A 19,561-nucleotide genomic window follows, 5' to 3' on the forward strand; every position below is an offset into this window, starting at 1 on the left:
GCCGCCTGCCGCCCGCGCCCGCCCGAGGCCCTCCGGGTCGGCCTCGGCTCCTGTCAATAAAGGATTCCAATCCCCACAACTGCTCTGCTCGGGTCCGGCCCTGCCCCAGCCTCTCTGCCCACAGGCCGCCGTGCGAAGCCCTCTGAGACCGGGGGGCCCCGGGCTGTGGTTGGAGGAGCCACACACGGGCTTCGGGGGACTTCGGCTCGGCTGGGAGGGCCACTGCCAGGGCGGGGACCCCACTCACCCGCCTGCCACCTGGGGCTGCTTGGGGATGTTGGTGTCAGACCCTGTAAGCTTGGACACAGGTGCCCAGGCCACGTCAGAGCCACTTCCCTAGATGACCACTGGTCCATTGTCACTGTCACCATGAAGGCCCCCACAGGGCCCAGAGACCCTGTCCCTGTGGCACAAGTCCAGGCAGGGGCCTCGTGGGCCTGTGTCCCATGCCCTGTGGGCAGCCCCTTCCTCCCAGGCTGCTCCTCCCCAGACCCCCCCACCCACCCACCGCCACCAGTGGGCACGCGGGGCTGTCCTGGATCAGCTGGCCCTCCGGGGAGTCTTGAGCGCATGGGGCAGGGGCACGCCGGGCTGGGGCCCGTGCTCCTCCTGGAGACTGATGACAGGCCCAGCTGGCCTGACCCCGGGCCCAGTGAGAGGGCTAGCTTCTCCCTTCTGCACAGCCCCCGGCCCTGGCTCACGCCACACATCAAGGGACGATGTCCCCGACAGGCCCAGACACAAATGTCACAGCAAGGTCGCCGTCAGCCTCCTGTGTGAGGGATGATGCCGTGGCCCGCCAAGGTCCTGCGCTCAGATCTTTGGTGGGCAGCCGGGGGAGGCCAGGCTGCCGCCCCTGATGGAGCGGCTGTCCACCCTGCCCTTGCCCTCCGGAGGCCCCAGCGATTGATGTGCCGGGGCCGGAGCCTTGAGCCTCAAGGGACAGACGTCAGCCTCTGCCCTGCCGGCCTTGGCCAGTACTGCTCCCCGCCCCCGCGGCAGCCCAGGGATCAGCTCCATCCTGAGAGCAGCTCCCCCACAGGCCCTGGCTGGTCTCATCAGGCCCTCGGGCCCAGGCCTGGTGCCTTGGCTGCCTTTCTTGCTCACGGATGCAGGGTAGAGGGGACCCCTCGACGTTCCTGGCTGAGGCCCAGCCCGCGCGGAGTCCAGAGCAGGCAGGGCAGGCAGTGAATTCAAGGAGTGAGTGGGTTTGGGCAGTGAGAGCTGCCAGCGATAGAGGTGGTACCTGCCTCTGACCCGGCAACGTGAACCGGGCAGCTGCACGGGGGCCATGCCTGCCGGGAAAGGGAGTGCGAATCTATGCCCAGGGCCACGGGGGGGTGCAGGGACCCCAGGGATGCGGTTCCCATAGGCAGGACCCAACTCTGTCAGATGTGGAAAATGGTCTTCTTTTCAAAAGGCAAGGAAATGGCAAACACAGAATTCCAGTGATTCCCCGGGGTGGGGGCCAAGCCGGGGACAGGTCGGGTGGAAACACGGAAGCAGAAGTAGGTTTGGGGGATGATGTAATTCTTGGGCAGAACAGTGGATTTCTGGGTGCTTGTTACATTTTCCAATGAATGAGTGAAGTGAAAGAGGACCATGCAAACCAAACCAAGCCAGCAAACATCTGGCCAGCGCCACTCGGCCTGGCTCCACGCCCCTCTGCGACCCTCTGCCACTGCCCTTGCTGGGTGACCTCAGTGTCCCTGCAGCCGTGTGGACGTGGGGCTGAATGGGGGCAATTCTGGGGAAGTGCATAGTCCAGCACCTTCTAGGGTGCAGGGTGGAGAACGGTGGAGTCTGGAGGTGGGAGAGGGGAGAGGGGCCACTGTCACCTGCTGGGGTGGGTGGAGGGCGGCGGTGGATGGAGAGAGATTCAAGAGGCGGAGCCCCCAGGACTTGGACGAGGGAGAAGGGGTTCCCAGGCCTGTGCTGAAGGGGAGAGGGCTGAGGGCTGTTCTCCAGGGCAGGAGCCTGGGGCAGGTGAGGGGCTGGCTTTGGGCTGAGATTCTGGGGGGCTGGGGAACGTGGCAGTTCCCAGGCAGCTGGGTGCAGGGGTCCGGGCTGGAGATGGGGTCTGGGCGTCCGCAGACGTGAGTACTGGGCGATGTCCCTGACAATGGATGGAGCGAGACAGCAACCCCTGGAGGGCCCGAGCTGGACGCAGGGCAGCAGGAGGAGGGCAGCAAAGGTGCAGGGGACATGCTGGAGGTCAGGGAGGGAACGCAGCCACAGGAAGCCCCGGGGGACGTGGCTCGGCTGGACTGCGGCGGCAGGCGAGGCTGGCGGGCATGCTCCTGCGTGGTGCGGGGCGTACGCGGGACTGTGCCCGCAGCTCTCTCCCCGGCCTGCCCCTGCGAGTGCACCCAGGCCCCCGGGCCTTGGTGCCTACACTGTCCTCCAGGAAGGGACCAGGGCTCCGGGAGGAATGGCTGACCACAGGGACAGCCGGTGCACAGAGAACCTGGACCCTCTCGGTGAGCCAGAAGGGAAGTAGGCAGAACAAACAAAAAACAAAGTCACCGAGGGGAGCCGGTCACAAGGACACAGACTGGCTGGGGAGAAGACCGTGGTGTTTCACGTCGCTAGACTGAGGTTGGTGTCTGCACTGTGGTCAGAGGAGAGGGCGGCTCCGGTTTCAGGAAACAGGCCACGAGGGCCTTAGGAGTAGAGGACGGGAGAGACAGAGAGGCAGCGACAGCAGGTGGCGGAGTTAAAGATGCTCTTTGTGTTAACCTTGAAACTTTTCTGTCAGTTTGAAATCATTTCCCCCGATTAAACTTTTCTTTAAATGTCAAAGCAAGAACACTTTTCTTTTTTTTAAAAATTAATTAATTAATTAATTTTTGGTTGCGTTGGGTCTTCGTTGCGGTGCGCGGGCTTCTCATCGCGGTGGCTTCTCTTGTTGCGGAGCACAGGCTCTAGGCGCACGGGCTTCAGTAGTTGTGGCACGCGAGCTCAGTAGTTGTGGCTCGTGGGCTCTAGAGCGCAGGCTCAGTAGTTGTGGCGCACGGGCTTAGCTGCTTCGCGGCATGTGGGATCCTCCCGGACCAGGGCTCGAAACCCGTGTCCCCTGCATTGGCAGGAGGATTCTTAACCACTGCACCACCAGGGAAGCCCCTAAACGAGAACACTCTTAAGCAACCACAAAACAGATGAAGCAAAATCAACAAAGATGAATCGCCCAGACGTCTGAAGATGGAGATGTGGGCAGACGAGCCCAGAGAGCTCGGGAGACAGGGCAGCGGGCTTGATGGAGGTGGGAGACCCAGACAGGGGTCTCGGGAGGGCTCCAGACACGCCCTTCTTCAGCGGGTTGGGTGAGTGCAGTGGGCCAGAGAGACGGGGCAGGGTGGGCGGTGCCAGCCTCAGGGGATGGGGTGGAGCCGGGGGTCCACTTGGAAGTGGGCGGAGCCGTGAGGAGTAGTATGGGTTGCGGTCCCCCTGGGTTCCCTGCACCTGTGAGACAGGCTTCCCCTCCCCCTTCACCTGTACCCCCAGCTGGTCAGGGCGAAGCCAGCGTGGCCTGGCGGACACAGAGTTTCTCCGTGAGCATCCACCTGCAGGGCTTCACGGTGCCTCACCCTCTCTCCAGCTCCGCCCGTGACCACCTGTCCACACCTGTGCCCTTTGGTCCCCAAGCACCAGCTCCATCCAGGCCCAGACCTGCTCCCCCTGCCCCTTAACCAACAAGCCACAGGCCTCCCTGTCACCCTCCTCCTCACAGCCGCTGGACCTCGGTTTACCTGACAACAAAATGGGTGTGCAGGTGAGTATACCCGGCTCACAGGATGGACAGGTGAGGAGGGAGCTCTGGCCCCTTCTGGGAGTCCTCCAGCTCCCCCCAACCTCTCTGCCATGCCACACCCGCCCCAGCGCCAGTTCTGGAAGCGTCTCCTGGGCTCTCCCTTGGCTGCCCCCTCCCCACCTCCTCAAAGAAGCCTTCTGTGAGCCCTCAGCCCCGAGAGCCTGGCACATGGTAACCCTGTGCAGAGGGCAGGTAGCCCTCAGGAGGGGCAGGCGTTTGCGTGCCCACTGTCCACATTGGGCCCCCCAGGGCTCCTCTCACATCTGGCCCTACCTACTGACCACCCCCATCACCAAAGTCCTTGCTGGACTCCCAGCTTTCATCCTCTGTCGTCCCTGGTGGGGGGTGCCCGTAAGAAGACCCTCTGGACAGCTTCTCCCTGCTGTGCCCACAGAGGTCATCATGGACCCTCCACCTGGGCCCCCTCCTCATGGTTTCTCCTGCTTCCGGAGCCCACTCCCTGACTCCCTGGGGAATTTCTGGCAATTCCAGGCTCACTGCAGCTGCCCCCTTCCAGGGAGACCTGGCCCGTGGGGAGGGTCTCAGCCGCGCCCCTCTGCCTGACCCCCAGACCCCATCAGGGGACACGTGTGTGCACAGACAACCTTATCTGATCCCCTGTCTCTTCCGCTGTCCCCTGTCCCCTGGTGGCTCCTGTAACCCACCTGCTGCCCCAGACTCTCACCTTACCTTGTCTCTCAGTGAATCTGCTCAGCATGGCCACTCCCTGTCTGCCTGTCATTGTCCTCCCTGGCCTCCCTCCGACCTGTCTGCCCCATGCCCACCCCGCAGACTCCCTGCCCTGTCACTGTCTGTCCCCAGGCACCTCGGGCTCCAGGACCCAGCTTGCCTGATGGGGAGCGTGGAGAGAGCAACACCAGCAAACCCTGCAGTTCCTCGCCAGGGCAAAGCTGGACAGCATGTGTGCACACCCGCACCAGCGGAGTGATGGGCCTGGGGAGCCTGAGCGCAGGAATGAGGGTCAAGCCCCAGCGGGAGACCCTGGGCATCCCTCCAGCCTGCTGACCCGCTGACCACCTCCCTCCCCGCGTCTCTGCTCTCTGCCCACATCCACACAAACAGCCCTGGCCGCCTCTGCTTGGGTTTCCACAGCACCTCAGCCCTGGGCGTCCACGTCCAGATCCTCTTGGGCCCCTGAACTTCTTCTGCTTCGTACCTGTGCTTGCTGATGGCACCCCTGGACCCCTAGCACATCTGGGCACCCCATCTTCTCGCTCCCTGGCCTCTGTACCTCGTGGTGGCAGGAGCTGGCTGGCTGTCCACCACACTGCTCACCTTTTCCTACTGGGCACACACCTTGAGGACAGGTGAGGCCATAGACCCACCCCCCAGCCTCCCCCATGGTCTCCCCACCCCTCCCCTGCCAGCTGGGACTCTGAGGTCCTCGGAGGGAGGAGCCTGGGGTCGCAGAACGAATATGGACCCCCTTCCCGCCCACCTTGGCCTGGACTGGGCTGAGAATGAAGCTTTCTTGGTGCTAAGCCCCCAAGGTGTAGGGTTGTTTGTTATAGCAGCTTCTTCCTTCCCAGACTAGCACATCCCTGTATCAGTGTCCGGGGCACCCATTAAAAAGCACCACAGCCGGGGCGGCTCAAACAGCAGCATTTACTGTCCCCAGTCCTGGAGGCTGGAATCCCAGATCCAGGTGTGGGCAGGGCTGTTTCCTCCTGAGGCCTCTCTCCTCGGCGTGTAGACGGCCGTCTTCTCCCTGTGTCTTCACAGGGTCGTCCCTCTGTGTGTGTCTGTGTCCTGACCTCCTCTTCTTATAAGGACCCCAGTCCTATGGGATTAGGGCCCCACCCTGGTGACCTCATGTAACCTGATCATCTGCAAAGACCTTATTTTGTAATAAGCTCACAGGTCCTGGGGGTCAGGACCAGAACATGTGAAATTTTAGGGGCCACAATTCAGCTCATAGACCTCCCAGGCCCCCTCTCTCTCCAGCCGCACCCCCCATCCCGTTGTCTTCAGAGCCTCAACATTTCTCTCCTGGATCAAGACGCCCTTACTCCTCATCCATCCTGCTTCTCCCACTGTCCCCCCTCCAACCCACAGAGCCCCCAGTGGGCTCCTAAATTGTGCTCCTGTGGCCTCTGCCAACCCTCGGCCCTGGAAGGCCGCTTTCCGAAACTTGGCGACCCTCCGAGTGCCCTCCGAGTGCCCTCCTCCCACTGGCAGCCGGCCTCAGACCCGTGCTGGCCAACTTGTGCCCTCAGCGCTCCAGATAGATCAGACAGGCGTCCCTCTCTTCTGCCTTGACCCGCCCCGTGTTGACCACGTCTCCGTTCTTGACCCCTCCTCCATGCTCACTCCGTCCACTCTCTCCCATCCCCTCCCCAGCATCTAGTCACCCGGTGTCACTTTGTCACTTGAGTGTGTGGTCCTGACACTGGTCTCCCTGGGGATCCGTCCCACCTGGGCCTTGGAGGCCACCTGGTCCATGGGTCCAGCCGCCCCTGGACGTTCCTCCTTGATGTCCCACAGGCAGGGCAGAGTCAGTGCGTCCCGTGTCTCCCTGCCCCCCGTCTGTCTCGCCCAGACCTCCTCGGGGCCTGCACCCCTTGGCTCAGCATCTCTGGGGCCAGAAGCCTGCCTGGCGCCCACCCCACCCTCCTGCAGAGCCTGTTGCGTCCGGGCTTCGGACTAGCTCGTTGTTTACCTCGGTCATTCACTGTGTCGCTGGACACTGCACCAGGTTTGGGAGTGAGGGGGGGACGAGAAGTGGTCTCTGCCCTCCCAACAGCCCCTCTAGTTTGAGTGAACGATGCCAATGGAACAGATGATGGCGCGTCTGCTTCTTGGGTGGACTCTTAGTCCTTCCGAGGAAGTCTGGCTCTGCTTAACCTGCCAGCAGGGCACAAAGGCCCTCAAACATGGACACTGGGTCCCCAGGGATGCCTCTCGCTGGCCTTGGAGGGAGGTGTGAGAAGGGCGGGTCCAGGGCGCTTTTGTCTGAGGGTGTGAGAGCTTCTAGATACACACACAAAAATGGGATCAATGGGGGAGCAGAGGCTGGAGGGATGGGAAGAGGCCCCGGGATCTGGGGAGGAGCTGAGTGCTGGGGGGCGCAGAGTCTCAGAGCAGGAGTTGGGGCTTGAGAGGGGAGGGGGACGGGGGCCAGATGGCAAGATGGGAGATGAGGACCAGGAGGGGAGGCCTGGGATGACCATGGAGGGCGCTGCATCTGGGCCCACAGCACCCTCTGGGCCCCCAGATCCCTGGAGCATCCTCGGGCATGGCCACCACGCGCTCCCACCTCCCACGCGTGGAGAACGGTATGTCTCCCACTCTTCGGCCCCAGGAAGTGTCAGATGGGGCGGTTCCAACGTCTCCCAGTCTTGGAGGCCAGAAGTCCGAGGCCCAGGTGTCACGGGAGCTCCTCCTGGGCTCTGAGGGAGAACCTGTTCTGGGCCCCTCCCCCAGCCTCTGGTGGTTTCCTGGGGACCTTTGGTTTGTAGACGCACCACCCCCATCTTGCTTTCGTCTTCACATGGCGTCTCCTGGCGGGCGGGTCTGCCTCCAAATTTCCCCTTTTTATAAGGACGCCAGTCATGTTGGATGAGGACCCACCCTAATGACCTCATCTTAACTGATTATATCTGCAATGACCCTATTTCCAAATAAAGTCCCATTCTGAAGTGCTGGCCATTAGGACTCCAACCTATGAATTTGGGGGACACAGTTCAGGTCTTAACATGAGGGGTCAGTCTTTTCTGGGCCTTTGAGGGTGGGGATGGGCCGAGGCGAGAGAGGGCCTGCTCTGGAGGGCCCCGGGGTCTGGTGAATGCTTGGCGGGTGAGGGCCAGTTCCAAACCCCCTGAGCACAGGAGGTGGCAGAGTCCAGGGGCAGCAGAGAGACTGGGGACCCCCCAATACTTCAGGAAAGTAAAGAAAACTGTAAGAGAAGACTTGGGGCCTGCAGACAGGGCAGCTCGTGCTGGGCCTCAGAAATCCCCTGGAGAGCACAGACCAGTGAGGGGTGAGCCAGGCGATGGCCCGAGGCTCGGGGATAAGAGTGTCCAAGCTCTGGGCACGCATCCAGAACATCTCCCTCCAGAGAGGTCACCATGCTTAACGTGGAGGCTCAGGGACCAGGACGGCGCCCTGTACTTGGGGACACCAACCACGCACAGGTGGGCTTCGGGGCCAGGGCTGCAGGGGGCCCAGAGGGAGCATGGGGGGCTCATGGGTGTCCCAGACCCTGCACCCACCTCTGCCTCCACCCGGTCCCTCTCTGCCCTCCAGGCCCCTGCCACTTGCTTAACGTTTCCTGATGCCTGTTTTTTTTTTTTTTCTCTCCTCTTGCAGCAACAGATTAAAAAACAACACCCCAACCCAAGCCCCGATATGCTCCAAACCTCAACCTGCGGCCAGAAGGGGGAAGTGAAACCCGGCGGGGGGTGAGGGGAGGCTCAGGGGCAGCTGCCCCAGGAAGTGCTGAGAGCTGCAGCACACACGCACAGCAGGGACCAGCCGGACGCCTGCCCCAGCCCGATGGCGATGGCGGAAGCTCCCAGCCACCCTGGCTCCGAGGAGCTGCTGGTGGAAGAAGGCACAGGGTAAGGCCCGGGGCCGGGCCGCGTGAGCGCTGTGATCTGAAGAAACCTTTGCATTTACATGTTGTCAGTGGGGTGGACGCTTAACTCGGAGGTCGATGGCACCCTCGGGGCTCAGGGGAGGCACACAGGCTGCAGGGCAGCTTCCTGGGACCCCGTCTCACCCAGGGCGGGTAGACGCCTCTTCTGTCTGCCTCTGCAGCTGGGCCTCACTGGGAGAGTCCAGGTTCCCCACCAGCTAATGGGATGCTGACCCAGGACCAGGAATCCTGGACGCCTGGTACAGGCCCAGGATGCAGCCTGGACACCTGAGGAAGAAACCAGGCCGTGGGCAGGCAGTGCCGAAGCCGTGAGGGCAGGAGATGGGGAGGGCCCCGGGCCAGGAAGCCTGGCCAAGAGGGGATGCTCGGCCCCGGGATCCTCAAAGCCTGTGCTTGAGGCCTGGCTGGGCCCCCTCCCCCAGGCTTCCCCCCTCCCGGTGGTGATGGAGGCCGAGGTTGCCGCAGGTTCTGAGTGCCAGGCGGGCGCTGTTGGTTGGCGGTGGGATGTGAGGGGACACAAGCCGAGGCTGTGCGGCTTGCCAGCGAGAAGGCCCAGCCGTGTGGCCACAGCCAGAGCTGGGCAGAGAAACTGTGTGACCCAGGCTTCCTCAGGAGGCAGCTGTGCTCCATGGAGCACTCCCCGCGCCCCACCCCTCACCCCACCCTGGGCCTGTGCAGGGGCAGAGGAGGAGGGTCCCTGGCTGGGCGAGGGGCTGCCAAGGGCAGGCATCCAAGCTGAGCCACACCGTGGGGGTCCGACTGCCCCAGGCTGCAGGTGCCAGAGAGATGGGAGTGGTCAGGGCTTGGGGAGGGACACGAGTTCTGAGAGTCAGGCGTGGGAGGTGTGTGGAGAGAGACCACCAGCCCAGGAGGAAGGCGGCAGGGGCTCCAGACCTGGGGGACGTGAGATGCTTGCAGCCACAGCACGGGGCTGGAGCCGCCCAGGGCCGACCCCCACCTGCCCCCGAGCTGCCGCTGGCGGAGGGGGTGAAGGGAGCGGAGGGGAGAGGAAGGGGGCCCAGTAGGACCCCCGCTGAGCCCCCGAAGGCAGGGCTCCCCACAGCCTCAGGGTTGACTTGCAAAGTGGGTTCCAACCCCAGCTCTTCTGCTGGAGGCTGGTGGCAGCGGTAGTCTTCTGCATGCTGAATCCCAGGGGGACCTGGTGCAGGGGCTTCGGGGGGCCGAGCCCTGGGGGAGTGGAGAGGCTGAGCAGCGGCTGGGCAGCTGGGATCCGGTGGGGGCTGTTGTTGTGGGGGAAGGGCGTGCTAGATGGGACCCGTTGCTCGTTGTTCGCTTGCCACCAAGGAGGGGAGGGGGGCACGGCCCAGGCTCTGTGCCCTGAAGAGACAGCCCCGTCCTTCCAGGGAGGCAGGTCGCTCCACACACAGCAGGTGACTGGGGAACAGCTGTGTCCCCGCTCAGAAACGGCTCCGCACGTCAACTCTGTCCGGCCCTGGGCGCCTCCAGCCGCCTCATGCCCATAGAAGGGCACGGCTTGAGCGGCCTGGCAGGGCCTGCCCCTCCTTGGCCCCCTCCTTGACCCCCTTCCCAGCTGTCGTGCATGCCGAGGAGAGGGAGGCGGAGGTGGAGGGCACGGCCACCGGCCCAGGTCCTGGCGGCTCGCTGGTGCCGGTCCCTGGGCCTCGGGCTGCACCTGTGCAGGGTCCGTCGGGGGCTCGGTTGGAGAACCGGCTGGATGCACCCCCGGGCCCTGGAGCCTGGGTGCCCCGGGGACATCACCCCCACGGGGGGGATGTGACGCTGACATTTCAGAGTGAAACTGAGACCCAGGGTGGGTGAGGTTCTCGTTTCACAAAGTGACTAAGGGAAGTGGGGATTTTCCTGTCCAGGGCGAGGGAGAAAGTCCCCGACGCCTAGGCAGGGGACTGAGGCTGGGAAGCCCCGCCAGGGGCCCCCAGGATGGCCAGTGTCTGCTGAGGTTGGAGCCGAGCAGGTGAGACCTGCCCCCCCGCCCCCCTGCCCCCCATGTGCTGCCCATGGGGGCTTTCAGGTCTGTGGATCCAGGGCAGGCCATGCCCCTCCAACTGGCCAAGTTGGGCCATCCCCTCGGACTGCCCCAGACCCCTCGGAGGCCCCACGTGCACCCCAACCCTCCCCAAGGCCGGACGGAACCACGCTGGGCCCTTCCCCTGTCTGCACCCATGCAGGACTCCTGCTGCCGTCTGGAGATAGGCTTGCTGGCCCCCTGGGCCTCCCCCTGCTGCAGCCCAGCCCCTCCCTGGTTGGCCCGGATGACAGGGTGGTCTCCAGGCCCCTGCCCCTGCCATGTGTTCTTTCTCTGAAAAGCCATCAGGCCACGTCTTCCCATGCATGGAACCACTCACCATGGAGCGGTGAAAATCCATGCCCCAGGGTGGCCACTGCAGCCTGCCCTGGCCACCCTGACCTCACCTCCCTTGCCACCTGGCCTTCCCAGCTCGTCCCAGCTCTGGAAGGTGCCGGAATCATCGCAGACTTTGCATAAGCCCTTCCTCAACCTACCTGGCCGCCCCACCCCCTCTGCAGGGTTCCCTCTCCTCCCCTGGGGTGGTCGCTACCCCAGGCTCCCTTCGCATCTGCCACTGCCCGTGGTGGAGGCCGGCATGGAGCATGGTCTGTCCTCTACAGCACCCGCCCCAGGTGGGCTGGGCTGCTCTGGCCCTGGATGACCCTGACTGGGGTGGGATGGGGGGAGCAGGTGTCTCCCTGCCCCCCCAGGCCTCTGATCGCCGCCTCCCGCCAGGCAGGGCGTGGCCTCCGTGCGCAGGTGACACTGCCTCAATCACTCCTCTGTGTGCTGAGCTAAGGGGACAGGCAGGGTGGGGACAACTTGCAGGGCCACCCTGGGCAGGGTCCCTTTCCCGGCCAACTGTCCCTGCAGACCCTCTCGGCCTTGCCCTCTGGGCTGCAGGGTCTTCAGGAGAGAGGCCACAGGTCCCCACGGGGCTGCGGGCAGCTGGCAGCTGGAGGGAGGGGTTGAGCCAGCCGGGAGGCCTTGCACGCCTTGGTCCCCCTGAGGGAGCTGGGGGTGGGAGGAGCCTGTGGCATGTGAGGGGCAGAAACCCACAGGTGGGAACCCCCCACTCAGCCAGGTACCTGGTGGCCCTCCCGCAGGACCGGCACCACCTGGTACTGCCGGGCACACGGCCCTGGAGCAGCGGGCAGTGCCAAAGGCCACTCAGGAGGACGGGTGGAGCCGGATGGCATGAGGCCCCAGCCCCGGCAGCGGGCTGATGGGGTGGAGGGAGTGGGGGTCACACGCTGGGGCTCCTTCCCCAGACCTGCCTGGGGTCCAGACCCAGAGGCGGCAGTCAGAGCTGGGTCAGGCCTTGGGACCGCCAGGTGGACCTGGTCTCCTCCTCCCCACGCCAGGGGTCTCGGGTGCCTGGGAATTTCCCAGGGGACGGGGGAGGCCTAGCTCAGCCCAGATGATGGATGCCTTCCTCCTGCGCCTCCTCCTGCCTCCATCTGGACACTTCCCATTGCCTCCTCGGGTGGGGAAGAGGGAGAGGACCTTGACACACACTTGGGGAAGTCGCTGCACGGCCCATCCTGCTGATTTGGGAAGCCGGAAACCCTTCCCTGCACGCCCGCCCCCTTCCTGGTCCCCAGTTCTCTCCTCATAAACAACCCTGGAGCCACCGGGGCAGAGCCAGGAGGGTCTCCGGGCCAGAACGGGCGGGGCCCCCAGGGTGGCACTGTGGGTTTGCGCAGTGCCGCCCTCCCTCCGCGACCCTCCCCCCACCGTCTGCCTCTGCCGCAGCATCCCTCAGAGGGTGCCAGAGCAATGGGCCAGCCCTCAGTGGGGAAGATGAGGGTCCTGGCAGAAGCAAGAGGCCCTGGAGGTGGCAGGGGTGGGGCCGTGAGTGTTGCCTTTGCTCTCCTGGGCTCTGAGTTCAAGGGGCAGGGGGGAGGAGGCGGGTGGGCACAGAGCCCCAGGGCACACGGCACCGGCTGCTGCACCTGGCCTAGTACTTTCTGGGGTGACTGCGCCTTGCCCCTGAGGCCTCAGTTTCCCCATGTACACAGTCAGAGTCGTAGGTACTCAGCGCTCACTCAGCCACACCAGCCTCGCCAAGCTCTGCAAGCCAAGGTTCTCCCTGTACAGCCAGTGAGGCAGGTGCTAGGGCCTCCCTTTCCAGGGGCAGAAGCTGAGGCTTAAGGGCTGAACCTGCTGCTAGAATGTGTTTCCTAACGCTGCTTCCCTGCTGGCGCTCTTTGGGGAGCCCAGGCCCCCTGCGACCCGGCTAGGACTCAGGGTGACCCAGGGGTGTCTGGGCTGCCCCTCGCAGGTGCTCAATATCTCCACCACTGCTGGTCCCTGAGGCTCCCATGAAGACGAGGGCCACCCCGAATAGGGCACAGCTCAGAAGACACCCCTAGGGACCTCCTCCAAAGCAGAAAGGAGACTTGGCATGGCCATAATGAGCTGGTCCTCTCCAGAGCCACCTGGAAAGGAGCCCTCAGCTTCTCTCTCAGCCCCCAGCCCCCAGCCCTTTGCATCTGGGGAACTCTTTCTAGGGGGGCCCTGGGCCATAAGACAACCAGTGAGGGGAGTTCCCAAAACTCCCCAAACCCTGAGTGCAACCGAGGCAGACAGAGTCAGACCCTGTCTGCCGATGATGAATTGAGACTTAGAGGGGAAAGCACAGGCTGGGGGTGCAGGGCCAGGGGATGCTCGGCCAAATGGGAATCCAGGCCCATGGTTGGGAAGCCAGCCCAGCCCCTGCCCCTTCCCCCATACCCATGAGCCTGAAGGGAGGGGGCTGGGGTCTGTGCGGGTGTGGAGTTTATAGGAGATAAGAGGATTGAGAAAATCAGACCTCCTAACACTGCCCAGCCAGCACAGCCCTGCAGTGCCAGACACAGGCAGATAAGAGGTGGGGGGGGCGGGGGGCGGTGTCGGTGGCGGGAGAGGAAAGCCCCGGCCCTTTCCTGGGGTCAGGCCAGTCTGTCCAAACTCCATCAGCTAACTGCCTCCAAGCCGGGAAGGTGGGAGTTGGTGGGTTAGCGGGGGGAGCACTGTCTGGTCTCACTGGCTGGCAGGGAGGGGCTGTCTGGGAACCTAGGAACTGAGTCCACCTCACCCTGTAGGAGTGGGAGGGCCTCGGGGCTCTGGCCTCAGAGCCTGGAGCAGGGCCAGCTCTGGGGGTGGGCGTTTGCAGAGGTCAGCAGGGGCAGCCGGCAGAGGGTGGGGGTGACAGTAACTGGGGGGTAGTAGTGGTGGGTACAGCCTCGGCTCCCCCACTATCCCATGAGCTGTTGGTGAGGACCAGGAGAGGGTCACTGCCCTGCTCTATGCCTGGCAGGTGGGATCTCAGATGCTGCTCCTTCCTGCTCCCAGGGAAAAACACAAGTCCCTCACTCTGAAGGTGTCTGTACCCCCTCTTTCCTAGGGAGAGGAAACTGCTTTGTTGATGGTTTCCCTTCTGAGGTCCCAAGGCTGCCAGCTCACCCTCTCCTCCTCTCTCAGTTGCCTCCCGTCAAAAAATAAATGGGACATGGGACAGATGCACCTAGCTAGTTGATTCTAGAGGAGTCTGGAAAGAAGCCTTCAGCCTTTCTCCTCATCCCAGCCCTTCCCCAAATCCCAGCTTCATCTCTATACCCACCACTACACCACCCTGGCTCCTCTCCCTTTGCTGGACCTAGGCACATATAAGACAGATGAGTACTCAGAAACACTGCTCTACTTGGAGTCACCCAGGAGCCACTGAAACCACCAGCCTGGACCCCTCTTCTGCACCCCACCCCCCACAGGTTCTCACTGCTTAATGCACCTTTCGTTGGGATACAGCTCTATAAGCGTGGACTCTGTGTGTGTGTGTGTGTGTGTGTGTGTGTGTTGAGAACATCTGAACAAGAGGACAGATCCCTCCCTCTCCAGCCCCTATTTAAGTTCTATTGTGGTACCCAGCCTACTGGGGTGAGGGTATGCTCTCTTATGTTCTTCAGCCACAAGCTTATGAGCCATGTCTTAGTCACAGAAGAAAGAGAAAAGGAAAACAAAAGGCTCAACAAGAGAGAAAAGTGTGAATGAAAGGAAAGGTAGATGAAGAAAGGTAGGAAGCAGGAACAACTGGATGATGGATGGATGAATGGATGGATAATAGGTGGATGGAGGGATGGATGGGTGGGTGGATGGATGAGTGAGTAGATGGATGGATGATGGGTAGAGGGACAGATGGGTGGATGAATGGGTGGACGGATGGATGGATGGATAGATGGGTGAATAGATGGGTGGATGGATGAATGGATGGTTGGATAGACTAATAATGGCTGAATTGATAAGTGATTGGATAGATAACTTGTTAGTAGATGGATGGGTGGATGGATGAGTGGGTGGATGGATGGGTGAATGGATGGATAGATGGAAGAGTGAATAGATGCATGGAAGGATGAAGGGTAGAGGGATAGGTGGATGGATGGAGATGTGAATGGGTGGATGAATGGATGAGTGGATGGATGGAAGGATGAAGGGTAGATGAATGGGTGGATGGATAGGTAGATGGATGGATGGAAGGACTGATGGATGAGTAAATGGATGAATGAGTGAATGGATGGGTAGATGGATAGATGAATGAATGGTGGGAAGATGGATGCATGAGTGGGTGGGTGGATGTGTGAATGGATGGGTGGATGGATGGACAGGTGGATGGATGAGTAGATGGATGGATGGAGGGATGGATGGATGAGTGAATGGATGGGTGGATAGAGGGATGGATGTATGGATGTATGGTGGGCAAATGGATGAATAGATGGGTGGATAGGTGAGTGGATGGATGGACAGAGGGATGAATGAATGGATGGATGGATGGGTGGATGGGTGATTGGACAGATGAGTGGTGGGCAGATGGATGGGTGGATGAATGGATATAGGTTGGTGGAGGGATGGATGGATAGGTAGATGATGGATGGATGAGTGAATTAATGGATGGAGGGATGAAGGGTGGATGAATAGATGGATGATGGGTAGATGGTTGGATGAATGAATGGATGGATGGACGGATGGACAGATGGACGGATGGATGGATGGATGGATGGATGGATGGATGGATGAGTGAATGAATGGGTGAATGGATTGGTGGGTGGATGAGTGGATAGATGAATGTTGGGTAGAATAATGGGTACAGAATGAAGGGATGGTTGGATGGATAGATGATGGGTGGATGGATGGGTAGATAGGTGAATGGATGGATGAATGGATGAGTGGATGAATGGATGAATGGTGGGTAGATGAATGGGTACAGGATGGTGGGATGGTTGGATGGATGGGTGGATGAATGGATAGATGGAGGGATGAGTGAATAGATGGATTGATGAATGATGGGTGGATGAATGGGTAAATGGATGAGTGGATGGATGATTGGGTGGCTGGATGGATGAATGAGAGTGAATAAAGGAATGAATGGATGGATGGATGGATTATGGATGAATGAATGTGTGGATGGATGGGTGAATATATGGATGATGGATGGATGGATGGATAAGTGAATGGTTGGATGGATGGATGTGTGGATGGATGGATGGATGGATGGATGGACGGGTGATTGGATAGATGAATTTTGGGTAAATGGATGGGTGGATGGATAGGTGAATGGATGGATGGATGGATAATGGGCAGATGGATGGGTGATGTATGTGTGTATGTATGGATGAATGAGTGAATGAATGGATTGATAAATGTATGAACGGAGGGATGTTTGGATGGATAATATGTGCATTGATTGGTGGATGGGTGGAGGGATGGATGGATGGATTGGTGGTTGGATGGATGAGTGAATGGATAAGTGAACGGATGAGTGGATGGATGGATAATGGGTGGATAGATGGGTGGATGGGTGGGTGGATGGATGGATGGATGGATGTGTAATGGGTGGATGGATGGATGGACGGATGGGTGGATGAATGAAGGGATGGGTGGATGGAGAATTATGGGTGGATCGATGAGTGGATGGATGACTGTATGGGTGGGTGGATGGATAAATGAGTGAATAAAGGAATGAATGGATGGATGGATCAATGGATGGATGGATGATGGATGAATGGATGTGTGGATGGATGGGTGAATATATGGATGATGGGTGGATGAGTGGATGGCTGGATGGGTGGATGGATGGATGGGTGGATGGATGGGTGGATGGATGGATATGTGGATGGACAGGTGATTGGATAGATGAATTTTGGGTAAATGGATGGGTGGATGGATAGGTGAATGGATGGATGGATGGATAATGGGCAGATGGATGGATGATGTATGTGTGTATGTATGGATGGATGAGTGAATGAATGGATTGATAAATGTATGAATGGAGAGATGTTTGGATGGATAATGTGTGAATTGATTGGTGGATGGGTGGATGGATGGATGGATACATAATGGGTGGTTAGATGGGTGGATGGGTGGATGGATGGATGAATGAATAGTTGGATAGATGGAGGTTGAGTGAACAGATGGATGATGGGTGGATATATGGGTAGATGAGTGAATGGATGGATAGATGGATCGATAGATGAATGACGGGTGGATGAATGGGTGGATGGGTGCTTGAATGAATGAACGGGTAGATGGATAGATGGATGGATGAATTGGTGTATGGACACACAGAGTGGAATTATGAATTGGTGGATGGGTAGATCAATGGAATGTTACAGATAAACGACTGGACAGATGAATATAGATGTAATTGGTTAATGGGTAGAGTGTTAGATGAACAGATGGGCAAATATAGAAGGAGACAGAAGAATAGGAAGACAGATACTGAGTAAATAGATGTATGGCTTGGTGCTGGATGAACTATTGAAGAGATAAATTGGTGAAGAGTCAGATCTAAATCAGGGATTTTTCACTCACTGTTCTCTTTTCCTAGAACACTTTCTTCCATTGACATATGGAGCTACTCTACTCAAGTCTCTTTACAAGTAAGGAAAGGCTTATTCCTCCCCATGAGGCTTTCTTTGACTCTCATATATAAAATATCAACCCCCTCCATAACTCCATATCCTCTTACCCTGAATTCCATCTTCTATAGCATTTACCATCATCTGATACATTGCAAAATATATTTCCTTGTTTTTTTTTTTTATTCCCACTAAATGTCATTTTGTGAGAACAGGAACTTTGCTAATTCTAAACAACTCCAGCACCTAAAAAGTGAATACAGTCAGCATTCAATAAGTTTGTTGAAAAATACATGGATAAGTGGAAAAATATATAAAGATAAATTTAGAGATGAATGACTAGGTGGTTGTTTGGATGAGATATGGATGAATGAATAGACGAATGAAAGTAACAGTAACTAACATTTATTGGCAATTTACTATGTTCCAACAACTCTTTTAAGTATTAACTCATTTGGATGGCCTTATGGGCAAGATAATAGACAACTATGTATATGGCAGGACAAACATATACGTATTCGTGCACAATTGGATGTCTGACTTGCTAGGTGGCAAGATGGTTAGACACATGGCTGGATGAATAGGCAGATATACGAATGGATCTATGAATGGGAAGGATAAATAGTAACATATTTAGATAAATGTGAGGACAGTAGAATATTTGGAGACATAGAAGAATGTATTAAAGAATGAACAACTAGTTCATCAGTTGCATATATGGGCAGATAGATACACAATTGATGAATACATAGATAATAGTAATTGACATATTGAGTAGATATTATGTTCAGGATAGGTGGATGACTAGCTAAATGCTTCTTTTAAGTGTTTTACATGTTTTACATGTATTAAGGCATTTAAATAAATGGATGGATGGATGGGTATGTACATGGATGGATGAATGGAGGGACAGATGAGTGGGTGGGTGGGTGGACGCTTGTTCAGTGAAGAAATGTAAAGAGATAGGGATGGACGTGGGTACATACGTATTGAATGGATTGAATGAATTGATGGAAGAATACATTGTTTACATGGACAATTGAATGGATAGATATATTGAGAAATTGATGGATTCATAGATGATACAAGGAAAAACAGATAGCTGTATAGAGAGGACAGATGGAGTGCAGGGATGGATGGATGGATGGATGGATGGAGGATGGATGGAGAGATGGAGGATGGACTGATGATGGATGGAGGATGGATGGATGGAGGATGGATGGAGAGATGGAGGATGGACTGATGATGGATGGAGGATGGATGGATGGAGGATGGATGGATGGATGGACTTATGGAGTATGGATGGATGGATGATAGATGGATGGATAGAGGATGGATCAATAGATGATGGGTGGAGGATGGATGGATGGACTTACGGAGTATGGATGGATGGATGGATGGACTTACGGAGTATGGATGGATGGATGGATGATAGATGGATGGATAGAGGATGGATCAATAGATGATGGGTGGAGGATGGATGGATGGAGGATGGATGGATGGAGGATGGGTGGATGGTGGATAAATGGATGGATGGATGGACAAATAATGGTACAGTTGACATCAAATACTCTGCCCTATTGTTCCCGTTGGGACATGCCCTAATTGGGAAACTGAATCCTGACCACTGCATTTAAAGATCTATTCTTGCTACCTCCGACCCATCAGTCTGATAAATAATCGTGCAACACTATTTAAGTTCTAGTGACAGGAAACTCCTGCCACCCCAAGGCAGCCCTCTACCCTGTGGAAATATTTTTCCTTCTTTTGAACCAAAATACACTTTGGCACACACATTTCATGCCTGGCTGTCTGTGACTGGGATTCCAGAACTCAGAGCAGGAGGCAAGGAGGAGACGGGCAGGTTGAGAGGGAAGTGAAACACAAGCTTACTTTCCCTGGGTGATCTGGCTCAGCTCGAGGCCTGGCCCCGTCGCCCTCCCTCCTCCCTCCTCCTCCTCCCATCAGAATCCTGAGGTCTCCGCAGCTCTGGCTGGAGGCTGGGGATGGGCAGTGGGCACAGCTGTTCTCTGCGGCACATCCCACATTCTCTGGCTCCTCTGGGTTGTGCGGGGGGAGGGGCAGGCTGTGGGCCACGGGCCACGGCCTGTTACGTGGGGAGGCGTCTGAGCCGGGCGTCCTGACCCCCACAAAGTCTTCACCAGCCAGCCACCACCTGAGTCACTGGGATCTATGGGCCACGTGGAATTCTTCTGACGCCGCTGCCCCCT

The 19,561-nt window shown here is 58.4% G+C and overlaps 1 protein-coding gene across 1 annotated transcript; it reads right to left on the reverse strand.

Moving 5' to 3' along the window:
* Positions 1–16,213: 16,213 nt before the first annotated feature.
* On the reverse strand, positions 16,214–17,314 carry LOC132493352 (guanine nucleotide exchange factor subunit RIC1-like; the record flags this gene model as incomplete). Its single annotated transcript, XM_060103764.1, has 3 exons — positions 17,284–17,314; positions 16,485–16,976; positions 16,214–16,413 (listed from the first exon to the last, which is right to left on the reverse strand). Coding segments are annotated over exons 1-3 (723 nt in total), but the record flags the coding sequence as incomplete, so codon positions are not given.
* Positions 17,315–19,561: the final 2,247 nt, after the last annotated feature.

Source organism: Mesoplodon densirostris, chromosome 7 (genome assembly GCF_025265405.1).
Source record: "Mesoplodon densirostris isolate mMesDen1 chromosome 7, mMesDen1 primary haplotype, whole genome shotgun sequence".
Lineage (NCBI taxonomy): Eukaryota > Metazoa > Chordata > Mammalia > Artiodactyla > Ziphiidae > Mesoplodon > Mesoplodon densirostris.